This window comes from Neomonachus schauinslandi, chromosome 11 (assembly GCF_002201575.2).
Source record: "Neomonachus schauinslandi chromosome 11, ASM220157v2, whole genome shotgun sequence".
Classification (NCBI taxonomy): Eukaryota; Metazoa; Chordata; class Mammalia; order Carnivora; family Phocidae; genus Neomonachus; species Neomonachus schauinslandi.
The window spans coordinates 39,076,828-39,093,939 of record NC_058413.1 but is presented as its reverse complement, the minus strand read 5'-3'; the positions used below and the strand labels follow the sequence as shown (position 1 = coordinate 39,093,939).

Sequence of the window (17,112 nt, the reverse complement as noted above, 5' to 3'; positions counted from 1 at the left end):
GGAAAAAGGGGGCAACAGTGACTTCTCTATTTAGCCCTCCAGCTGTTTGAGCATCCAGATGTTGGATGATACTTTGTGTTTACAATTCCTACATGATTGCAGTTCTTGCCCATTTTTGTGTTTATATATATATATTTGCCATTTGGTTCCAAAGAATGAATAATGTGTGTGTATACTGTGTTTACAGAGATTCTGATTCTTTTTTCTGGCTGGTATGTTCATTGATACACTATAAAAAAGTTGCAGCTTTCTCTACAATGTAAAAATGGATATATACACAAAAACAAATGGTAGTTCCAATCCTAATACTAAATTAAACCTTGATTTGACCTTGCTAGCTTTTATTCTAATTTTTTTAAGATTTTATTTTTTTAAGTAATCTCTACACCCAACATGGGACTTGAACTCGCAACCCCAAGATCAAGTCACACGCTCCACCAACTTCTGATAATTTTTATAAAAGATCTAAACTCTATAAACCCTTCAGTGATGACTGAGACCAAGGTGGGCATTCTTTTCTTTCACAGAAAGTCACTCAAATCCCTCAGTTTCAAATATTTCAAGTTAGAATTCTATGTGGTATATCCCATATTAAAGTTTATATGTTACAGAATAAATAATGCTAATTTTAACTTGATGGATATTATGCTTTGTGAAATAAAAAACCGAGCTTATTAATATTTAATTTTTCCTAAAAATGTTCAATAAAGAGAAAAATTATGCAACAAATTTTATTTAGCATAGTCAGTCCCAACATTCAGCACAAAAAGTTTACAGAGGATAGAAAGTGCATTAATAAAAGCCAGTCTTTACCAAAAGAAAACAGAAAATATATTATTGATTCAAAATATTTTACACTCGAATGATAAACTGCAATAACTTATTCTGGGCACTACTGATAAGAGAAAGAAAGAGAAGAAAAGAATGCTTTAAGAAGAGCTCAATCTCCAGCTGATATCAGAGAAGTCAGTAGAGGTCACTGAGACCGGCAGTCTTTCTTGCTTTTTGCATTAGTGCCCTCAGCTGGAACTGTTTACGGGACAGAAGACGTACATGCTGGGAGGGGGGAAAAAGTTTCAACAGTTTAGAATGGATTTGACCCAGGCATGAAGTATCAGACAGTTTGTAAACTAGATGGGATCTAAGAACCCTAAACTCATTGTCAACCTTCCTTTGGAACCAATACTTTATGACATATGGCTTTTTAAACTCACTAGATTGATGCTGGCAGGTTATATAAGGAAAGTTACCTTCTGAGACTCTATAAAGGGTTACGTTACAGGGAAAGCATGCCATTACAGGATCTGGCTCAGGAGTTTGAACTATACCTTGAGATAAACCAAGGCACCAGGGAAACTTGAACTGTGATCCTATCAAAAGTTACATAAAACTTTGATAACTACGACTATCCCCAGTTGTCAAAAAGCAGGGAATGAGCAGCATAAGCCAGCTTTTGTCCCATGCCTAGCATCAGCATATCTCTCTGGCCTTTCCCTAAGCTCTGGCACCCAAGCAGGGGACAGTATATAGAAAGGGAGTCTGGGGTCTCTGACTTATACCCAGACATTCATGTGCTTGCACCAGGCCCAAGACTGGTTTGGCCACTTAATCACAGTGAGACAGACAAGATGAGTAAGTGACCCGACCAGCCTCGCACGTTTACTGAAGCACCAGCCGCAGTGGATCAAATATCCAAAGGGCAGCCACTATTACTTCTAAAACCATGCTCTTCGTGACCCAACAGAGAAGAGGAGCCAGAACTGGCTCCCTGGGCCTTCACGCTCTGTGCGACGGCAGTGAGCCTGAACAACCTTCACTGAGAAGGCCTGTGGTACGACCAGGACAGCTCAGCACTCGGCAGGGCTGTTTGAGCTAGGAAAACGGGTCTAAAATTATGCGATTCTAAGAAAATTAACAGGAAAAACACAACACAATCTCAAACGGGTGGGGCAGTCAGCGATCTGAATTTGGATGGTGCAGGACCTGAAAGAACCAACGGCAACCTGACTGTTCCTCCCGACCCACGCAGGCCCGGCAGTAAGACTGAAGGATTACCTTCAGCTTCGTGCTGCCGGGGGACGGGGGCCGCAGCCACTAGGGCCGCAGCCACTAGGGCACCTTCCTTCCCCTCCCAGATGGAGCCTCAGCCCCCGAGCTCACTCGCGCTCTCTGGGAACACAAGGAATTTTAACTTCCCCCACACAGAAACCCTCTTGGTTTGTGGCTTTCAAGGTCAGTGCCTCTCCTAAAACATGAGTTCTGAGCTCCCGGAAAGCAGACTGAGGAAGACGTACCTTCAGGAAGACATCCAGATCTATCACTCCCCGCCTCAAGGCCTCTCCCAGGTAAAAGATAGTGTCTTCAATAGCATTTTCCTCTGCATACAGATTTAGGATCTGTTTGTATAGTGGGGCTGTGGGAATGATAACTTCGTCAATATCATTGTTTTCAGACTGATTTTCCATTTTCTCCAGAGCAGAACTGAGTTCTTCATCCTTCTTTCTCAAAAGTTCTATGTTTTTATCAACCTCAGCCTGAAAACAAAACAGTCCAAGCATGATGACTTCATACTAACTGTACATAATTATCTGCTGGTCAAAAATCTACAACTCAATTTTACAGAAACAGACCCGGGAAATAAAAAAGCAATACTTAAAACAACTCACGGTTGAGACTGTTTCAAACAACATCCTGGCCAAAGGTAGAGGAAAAAGGGTTATGTAAGATGCTGAGTGAGAACAGAATAACGTTGAAAATACCCTGAGCTGAGCATTTGCAGTGGCAGTGATAAGTCTGTCACTTAGCAGTGGCAAATGATGTTGCGAACTAAGCCATCAGACAGACAAGATACCGTCCAGCAGGAGGGTCCTCACATGAAAATAGTAAAAGAGGTTTTTCTTCCAAACAAGGGGGCCACTGCTACAGAGGGATAGCCTCCCCCAGTCTACACAGCTTAATCCACAGAACCCCAAACAGCTGAACTTCAGTTACAAGTTACTGTAGGTGGCGGGTGCAGGCTTGGAATTGTCCTGGTGTCGCTTTCCTGAACTTTTAAAAATCGCAGGCTACTACTGTGAAGCTGACTTTACGCCCTAGAACCATTTTGTAAGACGAATGTGCACACACAAACCACTGTCCCCAGGGCCCTCAGACACATTTGTTGGAATAAATTCTCCTTCGTGGGAAGGAAAGTGGCGAGTGAAGCTGGCACTTAAATCATGCCAGTAGGCCTCTTCTTCATCATTAACCAAAAAAGTCATACGGGCACAGCAGTCTGATAAAAATGTGAGAAAGTTTAAGAGCGAAAGGCTGCATTAGAGGGCTCGCTGAAGATGCTTTCAATATAGTTCAAATGACATCTGGAAACAAAAAGAACTGACCCTTAAGTCTGGACCCACGGTCTGCAGATCTTCATCAGGGCTCAGAACTCTCTCAAATTCTTATTTCCTGGCAACTGTCTGGTAACATCAAGCACTGAAACCACCCTCCTTTGAGTCAAACCTCACCCCTCAGGGTGAAGTTGGTGCAAGGAAAAATGTTCTAAATACCCTCCAACTGCCAAAGACCAAACTGCCAACCCAGGCCCCACGTCTAACAAGGCTATAGAGAAGCTATATTCAAATGCTTAAAGGCATGCATAATTTTCTGAACTCTTACTGGACCCACAACGTCCAGGGTGAAAAAGGGGTAGATGTCTAAAATTTGCAACTATTCAATGAGTTACTTACTACTTCTTGATCTAAACGGGTAACCATCTCTTCCAGTTTCTGATGACCTTTTTTCAGGTCTTCCTCTGTTCGTTTCAAGGCATTGAGCTCTGCCTGGGCACGATCCATTTCCTCTTTCATCCGCCATCTCAGCTTGTCACTGACCGCTGAGATAAGAGAGGCTCGGATGGTGTCCTCGCTGATGGTGCCGTCCCGACTGGGACCTGCAGGGGAAAAGGCAGAAACCACTGGCTTAATTTCCTAAGCACTTTCTATTCCTTTCACAGGAACCTTGAGAAAACAGGACAAAATGAGTTGACACTTTCAGAGTGGGAGGAAAGAGAAATTTTCTAGTAAATGTAAAAATTTCATCAAAAATAACATTAAAATCTGAGTTGATTCAGAAATACTTTCCCTGCAAGAGGTTACTATGAATCCATATTTACCCGCCTTTTCTACTGACCGCTGAAATAATCAGCTCTCTTCTCAATGAGGCAGGGGCTGTGTCCCCACAGATTACAATTATTCCCCAATCTCCAACAAATGGGACAAGTTTATACCAAAGAAAAACATTTGATTCAGGTCAGGTGCATTCTCCGGTTTCATGCTAAGGTGAGGGAGACAGAAACCTACTGCAGAGGCCAGTAAGAGGACTGAATAGGCAGTTTCCTTGGTGTAAGGTTAATAAGGCGTCCCTTCTACAAGACTTTTACTCCTTTACCCTTTACCCAAAGAGGAATGAACAGATGAGCAAGAGAGAGTGATGTACAGAAAATTCAACAGCTGATAAACTTGTTTAGTCTCAGATTCTTTAGTATTCTCTTCAAAACATCCCTTCCTCATCAGTGTCTTATAGAATTTCCTTGCATATTTCAGATCAAATAAACTTATCCCTCTGATATTTTCTTCAAAAGGTCCTCCCAGTGACCGAAGTATGGTACGGTACTCTTTAGGACTATCGGCGTTCTTTAGTTAGGGTCCTAATTCAGCAAATGTGTACATGGTATTCTGATTTCCAATTATGTTTGATGACAGAATATCATGTGGGGAATTATATTTATCTGTCACTGCCTACAATGATTAAAAAATGATTACAGACTAACAGAGTATCACTACCACTTTGAGCCGAAAATTTCTATCCCGGGGACACTGAGTTATACTCAACAGGAGGAAAAAACCCCAAAACCCTTTAGTCTGTTTGCAGAAATGTATCCAAACTCTTACATTCATGTTCCCACCCATCACAGGCCTGGGCCCCATACCGAAAAGGCACACTGCTTCTCAAATGCAGCCGAGCTTTACCAACAACAGGCAGCCTGCCCCATGCAGCCAGCGCCACACCTGCTCTTCAGTGTCCCGTCTGCTCACAGTTCTTGCCAGTACATAAGCTCGTCTTGTACTAACTAAAAGCTCCACTTGTGAGTTAGGAAAGTTGTCTTCTTGCAGAAGCTGGTTCATACCAAGTTACCCTGAATGCTTTTCTGGCTTTTTGTAAACGACATCAGGACACTCTGGCGTTCTCTGGTTTCAGAGGTTTTGAAAGGCAGAGTCTGAGTCTAAATAGTTTTGTTTTTTCTTTTTTCTCTCTTATTCCCACCACAGAAGAACTGTTTTTTGTTGTTGTTGCTTTTTCTGACTTAGGTTTTCTTCTTGCAAGTAGAAATGAGTAGACAGGGTCTCCTGTGGCCCGCTTTTCCTGAAGAGAGTCCTTCGTCCATCTGTCCTGAGGACACTGCTTGCACACCGTGAGAGCCCAGGATCAGACCCCTGCCCCGTGTGCACTGATTTCTCCCTACGAGGACCTCCCTCCTTCCTGCTAGAAACCTCTTGCCGAGGAGAGCCCAGACAGTATCCATCCTACAGGGTTGACAGAGAAGCAATTAATACCTCCTGTTTGATTATTAACATACAAATCCATAAGGTATGTGCTTTCGAGAATTCATTTCTGATTTTACAAAATATTTCAGCTTATTTCGTATTTCTGAAAAGCAAAAGTATTAACTCTTTCAGGTAACTTGTGCTTTGGAATTCAGAATGGTAAAGCCAGAGGGCAACCACATTTCCCCTATGAAAACTGAGGTCTTCTTTTTCACATCTCTGGCCTCTTTAATACCTAACTTTTCTAAAGTGTTCTCATCACTTTACCAACTACTGCACCACCTCCAGGCTCATGCCCCTAATTTCTCTTGCTGTTTTCCTGTCTGACCACCTCTTTATTCACATCATCCCCAACAGAGACCAGGATGACTCTAGCAACCTTCCCCAATTACCAAGATCTCCATTCATTCCTTCTCGTCCCTTTGACCTCCCTTTCTCCCACCCCTGCTTCCTGGGAGCATCTCGCCTCGCGCGGACTTCTTGCCGTCTCTTACAGCACGCAGGAGGTCCGCCAAGGCAGCCTCTCTCACATTTATCAGACCACCAGGCCTCCTACCTCTAAAGACTTCACCTGCCAAACCTAACCTAACCCAAGTCCTCAATCCTTCTGACTCTTTCTTAAAGCCCTAGCCTCCTTTTACCATCTTCCCACAAGGCAAAAATCCTCAGGATATCTTCAAAGGAGTGAAACCATCAGATGGGAGTTTTCCACTCTTTTCTCCCACTCTCCTTTGGAACAAGAATCCTAACTCCTTTAACTATGGTCTGACCCCTCACTGTTTAAAAGTACTAACCTCACCTTCTCAGGAAGACAACCTGCATTCCTCTAGATCCTTCCGAAAGATCAGATGCTTTTAAGCTTTCATCTGTAGTCTAAGCACAGTGTCTTGCTTTTTCTACTCTGCTCTTGGCTTGCTTTCTTTCATCTCTCTTCCTAGCCCCAAATCTTGGGTAATCTTCAAAACTCTATTCTCTCTAGTTCTTTTTTCCTGAGTTCACGGCCAGTCTTATACAACATTACTCTAATTAAGAAAAAAAAAAATGTCTAAAAAGGCTCCTGAGGAGGAAGATGAAGAAAGAAAGGTTAAGAAACACCGCTGTAATCCATCTGTGATTCTTGCTTTTCTACTACTGTGTTGCTACTGTAAACTTCTACCTGCTGGCCTTGTCCCCACACCCCAACCTCATCCCCAAAATTATGGTATACATTTGCTACAATGCTTGAATTATCCTAATCACAACCTATGAAAGGCAGAAACTTCCTGAAGGCCTTGTAAATGACCGGGGTGCGGCCCTAATTACCTGCTAGATGATCCTGCTTTTTTCCACAGCCAGCTCTAGCTCTTTCACTATCAAACTCCTAAGTCATTTTAACTACCAAAAAGTTTACTGTTCTTAAATATCAGATTCCATCTTCTCTCTACCATCAAATATGGTGTTAAAGCTAATCTCCACTAATGATCTTTCCTCTGTTAACCCTAATGAATTCCCACTAATAGTTCTTACTGTATTTATCAGTTTAAAAACATACTTTGAACTTTAAAAAATACCTGAGTACAAAAAAGACAAAGGTATATTTTTAAAAGATTAGGATCTGCCAAAAACTTCCTGACACCATAGTTTCCAGATAACAAGGGCAACGTGGATCGCTGGAAAAGGAGGCAAGCACTTACCTAAACCTGGCAGGGGTGGGGGGGGACACCGCTCAGGTTACAAACCAGGAACTGGGGACTCCTACACTCTTGGGTTTTTTGTTTTTGTTTTGTTTTTTTCGCAATAGAGGTTAGAAACTTAACTGTGGTTTGCGTATCAAAAGGGGTAGGTTGTTACAGAAACAATTTAATGTTTATTCCACCCTGTATTAAGTTGTTTCAGTAACATTTTTTTCAGATTTAAATACAATTAGCCTTTTCCCTAAATTTTTGAATTTGTTGTGAGAAACTAAAATCATAAATTGGTTTTCACCTCCCTGGCAAAATGGCAAACCAAAGCAAGTCAAAGAGACTGAATTCTCGGTAACATTTCCTGGTAAAAATTTGGCTGTCCTTTTGCGGACAGGAACAGTATCTTTAAAGAATTTGACTCCTGAAGGGCTTAGCACTGAACTGTGATAGCTGCTCAGGCAGAATTATTTGAGTTAATGGAAGCAGTGAGTGTTAAAATCTGCAATGTTAACTATTTTACTCTATTTTTTGCTTTTCAACACTCTTTCCAACACACATCCCTTCAAGGCAGTAGAGTTGTGTGGTTAATCCTATGCAGCCGTTAAAGTGTTCCATTTATCTGTGTAGAAGTTATCTGAAGTAATAAAGGATTAAGTGTATTTTTATAACTAGTCTGGATTTTTCACACACAAAAACATCAAGTTTTGTTAAAATTACTACCTTAAAATGGATCAACTTACACTGATGTGAAGTTTTCAAATTTCTTTTTAAAAACACACATTTAAATTCTGGAATTTATATTCTGTTTCACTTATGAAATACGTTAAAGCAAACACTACCATACAGCACCAAATAAGGCCTTCCAAATAAGTCTCCAGCTAAAGCCATTAACACTCAAAATGGGAACCAAGCTGAGGCAGCAGTTAGTTGCTTGGCTTTCGATAAAGGTCACAGTTCACCTGAGGGTGGAAGTGCCAAGATTAGCCCTTGTCCTTTCCTCTGCCACACATAGACCTTACTATACAGTATATTTAAACACATTAGGTCCACCTACTTTCTAAAAAGAAGAGAATTTTAATGAAGATATGGAATATGAACGCCAAAAAAGAAAACCAATTAAAATTCTAAATTCGATGAACCTTGACACTTTAAGGGATTGTTTAACGTAAGTAAGAAAAAAGATCGGTGGGAGATTCTCATCATCTTGATCACTTTTCAAACAAAAAAAATTTTTTGCCCTCAGATGTCTTTTTTTTTAAGATTTTATTTATTTGACAGAGAGAGACACGGCGAGAGAGGGAACACAAGTAGGGGGAGTGGGAGAGGGAGAAGCAGGCTCCCCGCAGAGCAGGGAGCCCGATGCGGGGCTCGATCCCAGGACCCCGGAATCGTGACCCGAGCCGAAGGCAGACGCTTAACGACTGAGCCACCCAGGCGCCCCAACCCCCTCAGATGTCTTAAGAGAAATTTTCATTTTCTTTATACCCAGGTAACAAGCACTGGAGTAAGAAGAGTTTGTGCCAAACTGCCATACCTCAAGTCCCCACATCCTGACCTTTACCCATGCAGAGTCAGATTTCAGATGTGCCCTTCTACAATTCCAGATGAGCCTCAATGAAAAGGTAACAAAGATTTTGAGAAACAATCCTAAGCAAAAACCTCATTTAAATGTTAGGTAGGATCCAATTACTGAACTTAAGTCTTAGGAACTAAAACATAATTGAAAAAAATTTTTTTCCTACTACGAGGAAACCAATATACTACCCAATGGACCTGATAACTCAACAAATAATTCAGACCTGTATCTTCAAAGTGCACAGGTACAGACTACCTGATTTAAAACTAAACACTTAAGACAATCACTTTTATTTATCTCCTAATAGTACTTACTGCATGATCAGTTTCCTGTAACTCAGAAAGATCATTTATATTAGAGAATCCACGGTAGTCCTGAAGTACAAGATAACTGAACAGTAACCTTTAAAAATAGTCAATTTATTTAAGCCAAAAACGAGAACAGTTTATCCATTTCTCTCACCCTCCAACCCCTGCCCTCTGGCAACTACCACTCTGTTCTCTGTGAGTTTGGCTTGCATATCTATTGCTTGGCTTATTTATTTTTTGGATTTCACATATAAGTGACATCATAAGGGTAGTTGTCTTTCTCGGACTTATTTGTCTGACTAAACAATAACCTTTCTAAACGCTCCTCTAACCAGCAAAAGGGAATCACTTGCTCAGCATTTTTACTTCTGGAAGTTACTTGCTCAAACCCACATAACTAGGGTCTTTGGTTTGACATCTGTGCTACAGATCAAACTATGGAGCCTACGCAATCCCCAAGAGTAATTTACTGTCACTCAGGGACCACACCAAGCCCATATTATTTCCTTTTATAATAAAAACACACAAAAAATAGGACAATCTCTGAATTAGGAGGAACATTCAAATAACTGTATGAATAAAGGCATTCTGATTCATGCTATTAAGTGCAAACCTGGCAAATTCAGTAAGCTGCTTAAAAAAGCTTTTGTAGTCTACAAACATGTAAGCTTCTAATACTACTACCTCTGTGTGGGCTATGGAACTTTTCTTCCAGCGAAATCAGGGGACCTCAATTTATCTTTTAAACACTATTAGAGCAGTATTCTTTAAGCTCTAGAAAGTTTCTATAATCACCATCAGTAAGAAAAACACTTTTTCTTCAAGGTTTATGCTTCTTGAAAATAAACACAAACCACAAGGAAAGGTTTACATTAGTTTACATAAAAACTCAAGTTTTCAAATGTACAGGTAAGAATAGGTATGAACCTCATTAAAACAGAATACCAGGGGCGCCTGGGTGGCTCAGCTGGTTGAGTGTCTGACTCTTGGTTTTGGCTCAGGTCACGATCTCGGAATCCTGGGATCAAGCCCTACATTCGGGCTCTGTGCTCAGCATGGAGTCTGCTTGTCCCTCTCCCTCGGCTCCTCCCCCTGCTCACGCTCACTCTGTTCTCTCAAGTAAATAAATAAAAATTAAAAAAAAAACAGGACAGCAAAGTAGTTAACTACTTCAAAAAAGGCAGTGCTGCAATCATCCAATTATAAAAAATGAGAGATGCTACTAGCAGGCATAAGCACAAAGGCCAATTAATTTGAAGGACAGTAAAATTCCATCCTTAAAAAGATGGGTCAGAATCAAAGTCATTCCTTGAAGTATCCTATTGGAATAACCCCAGGATGCCAAATTAATCAGCTTCTCATACCCTTCATATATTAACCAAAAAAAATTAAAATACAGTATTAAATTACGTAAGGGCCTTTTTCTTTAAGCTTTCAAAATTTAGCACAGCAACCCTTAGTAAGCCCTCACTGACTGCCCAGATGGGAGGAAACTACTACTTTACCCTGAAGATAAGGCAGGTATTCCCAAAGTCTGTGAAAGACTGTGCAGAAGGGGTGAAAAAGCAAAAAAAAAAAAAAAAAAAATTCCATTTGGAAAGTGAAAGTGGGTTTCCATTTGAATACAGGAAAAGTTAATGATATACAATCCTAAAGGTACATCTACCCCTTCATAGATTATTTGATTTCAAAGAACTCTTTCTCAAAGTGTGAATTAGCTACGCGGATCTTTCAAGGATGAGACTTTTTTTTTTTTTTTTAAGATTTTATTTATTTATTTGAGAGAGAGAGCACAAGCAGGTAGAGGGGCAGAGGGAGAGGGAGAAACAGACTCACCACTGAGCAGGGAGCCTGACGTGGGGCTTGATCCCAAGGACCCCGGGATCATGACCTGAGCCGAAGGCAGACGCTTAACTGACTGAGCCACCCAGGTGCTCCTCAAGGATGAGAATGTTAACAACAGATCCAAAGTGTCCAAACAACAGATTCGATTCTGGGTCAAGTATTGGCCAGAAGCACCTCATTTTGTTTTCCCCTCAAATTTGTCTCCTCAAAGTTTCAGAACACTAAGTAAATCAGGGTTGAAGCCATCTGTAACCACTCTCTGATTAAAGGACTCCGTTGAGATGAAATAAACCTGGAGATTCTGGCACAAAGGAAGTATGGCAATAGTACATCCTCTGATACACTACATAAAGGAGCCAGTTGGTTCTCCGACTTCCTTCACACACATATTCATAACACGGGGAAGTTTCATTGAGTGGCACCACATTGTTCAGAGGACCACAGTGGACCACCCTGTAGTAACATTCTTGAACATTTGCTTGATAGCCTTCAATCCTTCTTAATCCAGATTATAATATCCACACCTTCATCATCTCCAAATCGGTGCGACCCAGGTGCACCACGGGCACCACCAGCACATGAGGATCTATCTGGCAGATGGTGCCATGCATGAATCAAAGTGGGAATCAGCTGATCCCACATCATGCCACTCTTCCCTATCCAGGGGAGTTTGGCGTTCTCTACTGAAATGCCCAGCTGGGGACTAAAGGTTCTCTTGAGTACCCATTTGTCAGCCCAGAAAACGTACAAACGACCACACATCCATACCTACTTCTGCTTTCTTCTGGCATCTGCTATGAAGAGAACATAAACAAGTATATCAATATTGTCTCCTCAACTTAATCTTTATAATTTGGTGGTGGTCAAGTCGTTTTAAACCTTTAAAATCAGAGTCCAGGTTCTCTTACAGCTTTGGCAATACCAACTTGATGAAAGTTATACACCTTGTCCTAGCAAAAGTGTTTCACTCTTTTTAAGATTTTATTTATTTAACAGAGAGAGACACAGCGAGAGAGGGAACACAAGCAGGGGGAGTGGGAGAGGGAGAAGCAGCCTTCCCTCTGAGCAGGGAGCCCGATGCAGGGCTCGATCCCAGGACTCCGGGACCTGAGCAGAGGCTTAAAGACTGAGCCACCCAGGTGCCCCCAAAAGTGTTTCACTCTTAAGAAACACGTATTTTAATCCAAAGAAACAGAAATTTAAGTTTTTAAAAATTTAACTTTTACCCTCAGTTATCAAGAAAAGTTTATCTTCCTTCTGATGCCTTTGTTGACGAACAATGCTTACGATGGACAGAAAATCTAAGGAAAGTTATCCAAATTCCACATCTTTTCCCAGTGATTTTCCAGTAGAAAATGTTTTTGATAGTTGCAAAGATGATATACAAAAAATACACCTGGTCTTACAATGACTTCTAGGAAAAATCTGAGTTACACAGCTTTTTCTTCCCTTACACTATACCAGGGTATTAAAATATCACTACAATTGCCCAGACCTGATGGAAAGCACCATTGACAGGTTTTACATCATTCCACAGCTGTCTTCACTGCTTAGTGCCCTCAGTGAGCTCCAATCTCACAAGACTGGCTTTAGGTCAGGTTAGGTGGGAAGCTATCTAATAAAAAAAGCTATAAAATGAAACGACAAAACAAATTCTGATTTTAAATGTTGTTTAAAATCTACATTGATTGGAATCAGAAAGAGCTATTTTAAGTTCCAAGATCTGTATCCGTCCTCCTTTTTCAGTACTTTGTCAGAAGAGGTTGCTATAAAAAATGCAATCTCCATTACTTCATTTTTATTTTTTTTTTAAAGATTTATTTTTTGAGAGAGAGCACACACGTGTGTGGGGTGGGGGGCAGAGGGAGAGAATCTTCAGGCAGACTCCCTGCTCAGTTGAGGAGCCTACTGTGGGGCTCTCAAGACCCATGAGATCCTGACCTGAGCCAAAAACCAAGAGTCAGATGCTCAAGCGACTGAGCCACCCATGTGCCCCTCTATTACTTCATTTTTTTTTTTTAAAGATTTTATTTATTTATTTGACACAGAGAGAGAGATAGCGAGAGCAGGAACACAAGCAGGGGGAGTGGGAGGGGGAGAAGCAGGCTTCCTTTGACGCAGGGAGCCCAATGCGGGGCTCGATCCCAGGACCCTGGGATCACGACCTGAGCTGAAGGCAGCCACTTAACGACTGAGCCACCCAGGCGCCCTTATCACTTCATTTTTAAATGGCTTTTTCACTTCAGTGCTGTCGGGGTGGTTAAATACCAACACTTGCACAGGCATCCACGTCCATAATAAGACATATGTTAATGATGCTTTCAGTCAGGTGCTTGTTTTACATCTAAAATCAAAACCTATGCAGTGAAACTATCAAGTGATACAAAGTACAAGGATAAACATACCACATTCATTCTTTCTCATGGTCTCGGTAGTATAGAGAATAATAGCACAAATTCTGGTGACCACAGATCTACTGAGGAAACGCTGACTAGTTGTGAACTGACATTCAAATACTTTTATGTTTCTGCTTTCCTGTATTACAGTTTTGAAGTCCAACAGCGTTGTGCACGATGTACTACCAGAACGATGAAAAAAAATCAAGCAGGCAAGCAAAGATAGAACAGTACATATTAAAGGATAGCAAGATTATCATAAAATGTTTCTAGCCTAAGAAAGTACTCTTAAAAAAATATATAAATTTCTTTGATAATCTGTTCTAAAAACAAACATTAGATGTTATTTTAATTAGCAATAATCACGCCTCGGATAAACCTCATTGGCTACGATACTGCCACTGTGCAAAGCTTAGATGTGATTTTAAAGATACCATTTTCTCCACATCCCTGTTTTTTGGATATGTGGAAACAATCTAGTCTAAGCTATAAAATGCTTCATACCTATGGTTTAAAATGAGTTAACATATAAAAGACTGTTAGAAACTGAGGTTTTCTAGAAATCAAAGGGATTATGCTATTATCTCAATGAAAAACGGTAACAAATAGCACTATTCCCATTTTGTTGATCATGCCTGAACCAAAATGGAGAGCTTAACAAGACTTAGTGTGCTTTGCTTATGGATGAAAGATCTCCCATCATTAGGTTTCTAACTCAAATCCTTTAAATTATATTGTAGAGGGCGCCTGGGTGGCTCAGTCGTTAAGCGTCTGCCTTCGGCTCAGGTCATGATCCCAGGGTCCTGGGATCGAGTCCCGCATCGGGCTCCCTGCTCCCTGCTCCTCTCCCACTCCCCCTGCTTGTGTTCCTGCTCTCACTATGTCTCTCTCTGTCAAATAAATAAAATCTTTAAAAAAAAAAAAAATTATATTGTAGAAAAAGAGCTACATTATAGTAATTTTGAGAACATTTTAATAAAACCATGCCACCAGAACCTCAATAACTAGACTGTATCAATGGCAAGAACAGCATTAAAAAACCTGTTTTGGGGGGCACCTGCGTGCTCAGCCATTAAGTGTCTGCCTTCAGCTCAGGTCGTGATCCCAGGGTCCTGGGATCGAGCCCCACATCGGGCTCCTTGCTCAGTGGGAAGCCTGCTTCTCCCTCGCCCACTCCCCCTGCTTGTGTTCCCTCTCGTGCTGTCTCTCTCTGTCAAAAAATAAATAAAATCTTAAAAAAAAAAAAGCAAAGAAAATCCTTTTTTGGGGGGAGGGTACTTACATTAGATCTTGGGATGGTTACAATTTATCAGGAAATATAACAGAAAGATGAACTTCATACGCTCCTACATTCATTTAGGCACTCAGCAAAATATTTATTGAGGAACTTCTATATATAAAGCACTGTTCTTGGATGTTAGGGGGTCGGGGGCAGGGATTGGTGGGGGTAGGTGATTAGTCAGGTAGGCATGCCTGCTCCTTGCAAAGGAAATAGGAAGTGGATTTCCTAAGATAGAATAGTAGAGGATGAGGTCAGAGAAATAACAGGGGAAGAAAGCAGGATCACACAGGGCCTTCTAGGCCTAAGAACTCTGGATTGAATTCTGAGTAAAATGGGGAAATAGTGGCAGGTTTTGAGCACAGGAGCGACGTTATTTATGGTTTTTTATTTTATTTATTTGACAGAGAGAGAGAAAGCACAAGCAGGGGGAGCAGCAGGGAGCCCAGTGGGGGCAAAGAGAAAGCACGAGCAGGGGGAAGGGCAGAGGGAGAAGCAGGCTCCCTGCTGAGCAAGGAGCCCCACGTGGGACTTGATCCCAGGACTCCGGGATCATGACCTGAGCCAAAGGCAGATGCTCCACTGACTAAGCCACCCAGGCACCCCTATTTCTGTTTTACTAGGATTACTCTGGATGCTGTGTATAAAACAGAGTGTAGGGGCCAAGGACAGACACAGAAACCTTTTGGGAGGCTTCTGAAATAAATTAGATAAGACACAATGTGATGACTTGGATTTGCACTGGGTATGATCAAATTCTAGATCTATTTTGAAGACAGTAGGCTCCTGATGAGGAATCAAGGATGATGCCAAAGTAAGAGTACTGAGTAGGATCAATGGAGATGGGGAAGCTGTGTAGAAAGATTGAGAGTTTAATTCTGGTCATGTTGGGCTTGAGACGTCTATTAAATATCCACGTGGAGATATTAAGAAGGCAGGTGCTCTAAGGATCTGGAGCTCAGGAGAGAGGTGTAGGCTGGAAGTATAAATTTGGGAACTGTGGGCATAGAAGTGGTATTTAAAGCTAAGACTGGTGGAAATCACCAGGAGAATGTACAGAGAATGCTAAGTACAGAGAATGCTAAGGACTAAGCCAGGGGGCACGCCAACATTAAGAAAAGGAGACCTGTAAAGAAGACTGACTATGAGTACCAGCAAGCTAGGAGGAAAACCGAGCGAGTGTGGGGTCTTGGAAAAAAGATTAAGAAAGTGTATCAAGGAAGGAGTAATTAACTGTGTCAAATGCTACTGACAGGCCAAGTAAATGGAGAAGAGTAACTACCTGTTGGATTTAACCTTGTAAAGGTCATTAGTGACCTTGACAGAAACAGTTTTAGCGGAATGGTATGAAGGAAATCCCAAATGGAGGGACTTTACAAGAGAAAGGGAGAAGATGAATTGAAGATAATGGAGTACAGATAATTTGTCAAGGAGTTTTGCTTGCAGAGGGGAATGAAGAAATGGAATAGTGGTGGGAAAGTGGAATTGAGAGGAGGATTTTTTAAGGTTAGTTTAGGGCATATTTTTTTGTGTGTGTTGATGAGGAGCCATCCAGTAGAGAACAGAAACTGATAATGGGAGGGAAGAACTGCTGAACTGACTGGCCCCCGAGGGAGGGAGAGAGGGTGAGATCTTGTGCACAGAAGCAAAGATAACTGGCCTATGGGAGGAGGCAGGCATGGCGGTAGAGTGGCAGCAACGGGCATGCAGCAGCGGGGGCGGGGATCTGTAGAAATGCTTTTATTGCTTAAATTTTCTCAACTGAAGAAAATTATACTTCAGGCACTCTAATAAGCAACACTAAACAGAAACAACTACTGGCCTGTGATAATGTGCAATATACCCCGTGGTGCTTTCTTCTCCTAAAGAAGCTCATCTGTTTTTATATATAACCAGGCTAGGGAAATCTAAGTATCTGTCAATAGTTCAACACATACAAAGTTCATCAATAAAAATATGTGAGCCAGGAAAGAGTGAAGAGTCAATCATTTCTTTGTATGCCCTAACAGAAGACTCATTTATATAATGAATGCTAAATCACCTACTTCACGTTTTGGATTATAGGACACTGACCATTAAGAGTTCTTCGTAACAAGGAAGAATATTCTGACATCTCACATGTAAAACTAAAAGGCACTTTTCACAACAGGAGCCTCTGACTTTCCTTATGGGAGAAAGACAGTTTTGAAGGGTACTTACCGACAGTGGCCACAGGAGGCTGGGACGGGTACTGAGAACTCGTTGTGGCAGGATACTGACCACCAGGTGGGAAAGGACAGCCTGGGTAACCACTGAAGAAAGAACAAAACCCATTCAATATTAAGATGACTCAATGCTAGAGTATCTTTAAGAACCCCATTCAGGAAGTTAACTTGACCTGTTGTTTTATCAGTTAATGACTTTTAGAGCTCCAGGTGTCTATTCAAGCAAAGTTCTAGAAGAAGTTCCATTAATGACAT

At 41.4% G+C, this 17,112-nt stretch overlaps 1 protein-coding gene and 1 pseudogene across 2 annotated transcripts in view; both read right to left on the bottom strand.

Moving 5' to 3' along the window:
- Positions 1-717: 717 nt before the first annotated feature.
- The window catches only part of TSG101 (tumor susceptibility 101), a 39,340-nt gene continuing 22,945 nt past the window's right edge, over positions 718-17,112 (bottom strand). For both annotated transcript variants that reach the window (XM_021685836.2, XM_044919189.1), the window contains exons 7-10: positions 16,853-16,944; positions 3,729-3,931; positions 2,295-2,534; positions 718-1,056 (exon numbers count right to left, since the gene is read on the bottom strand). In XM_021685836.2, coding sequence (XP_021541511.1) covers positions 967-1,056; positions 2,295-2,534; positions 3,729-3,931; positions 16,853-16,944 — 625 coding nt within the window. In that variant the 3' untranslated portion in view covers positions 718-966. The remainder of the gene's footprint in view (positions 1,057-2,294; positions 2,535-3,728; positions 3,932-16,852; positions 16,945-17,112) is intronic.
- On the bottom strand, positions 13,660-13,787 carry LOC123326357 (annotated as a pseudogene).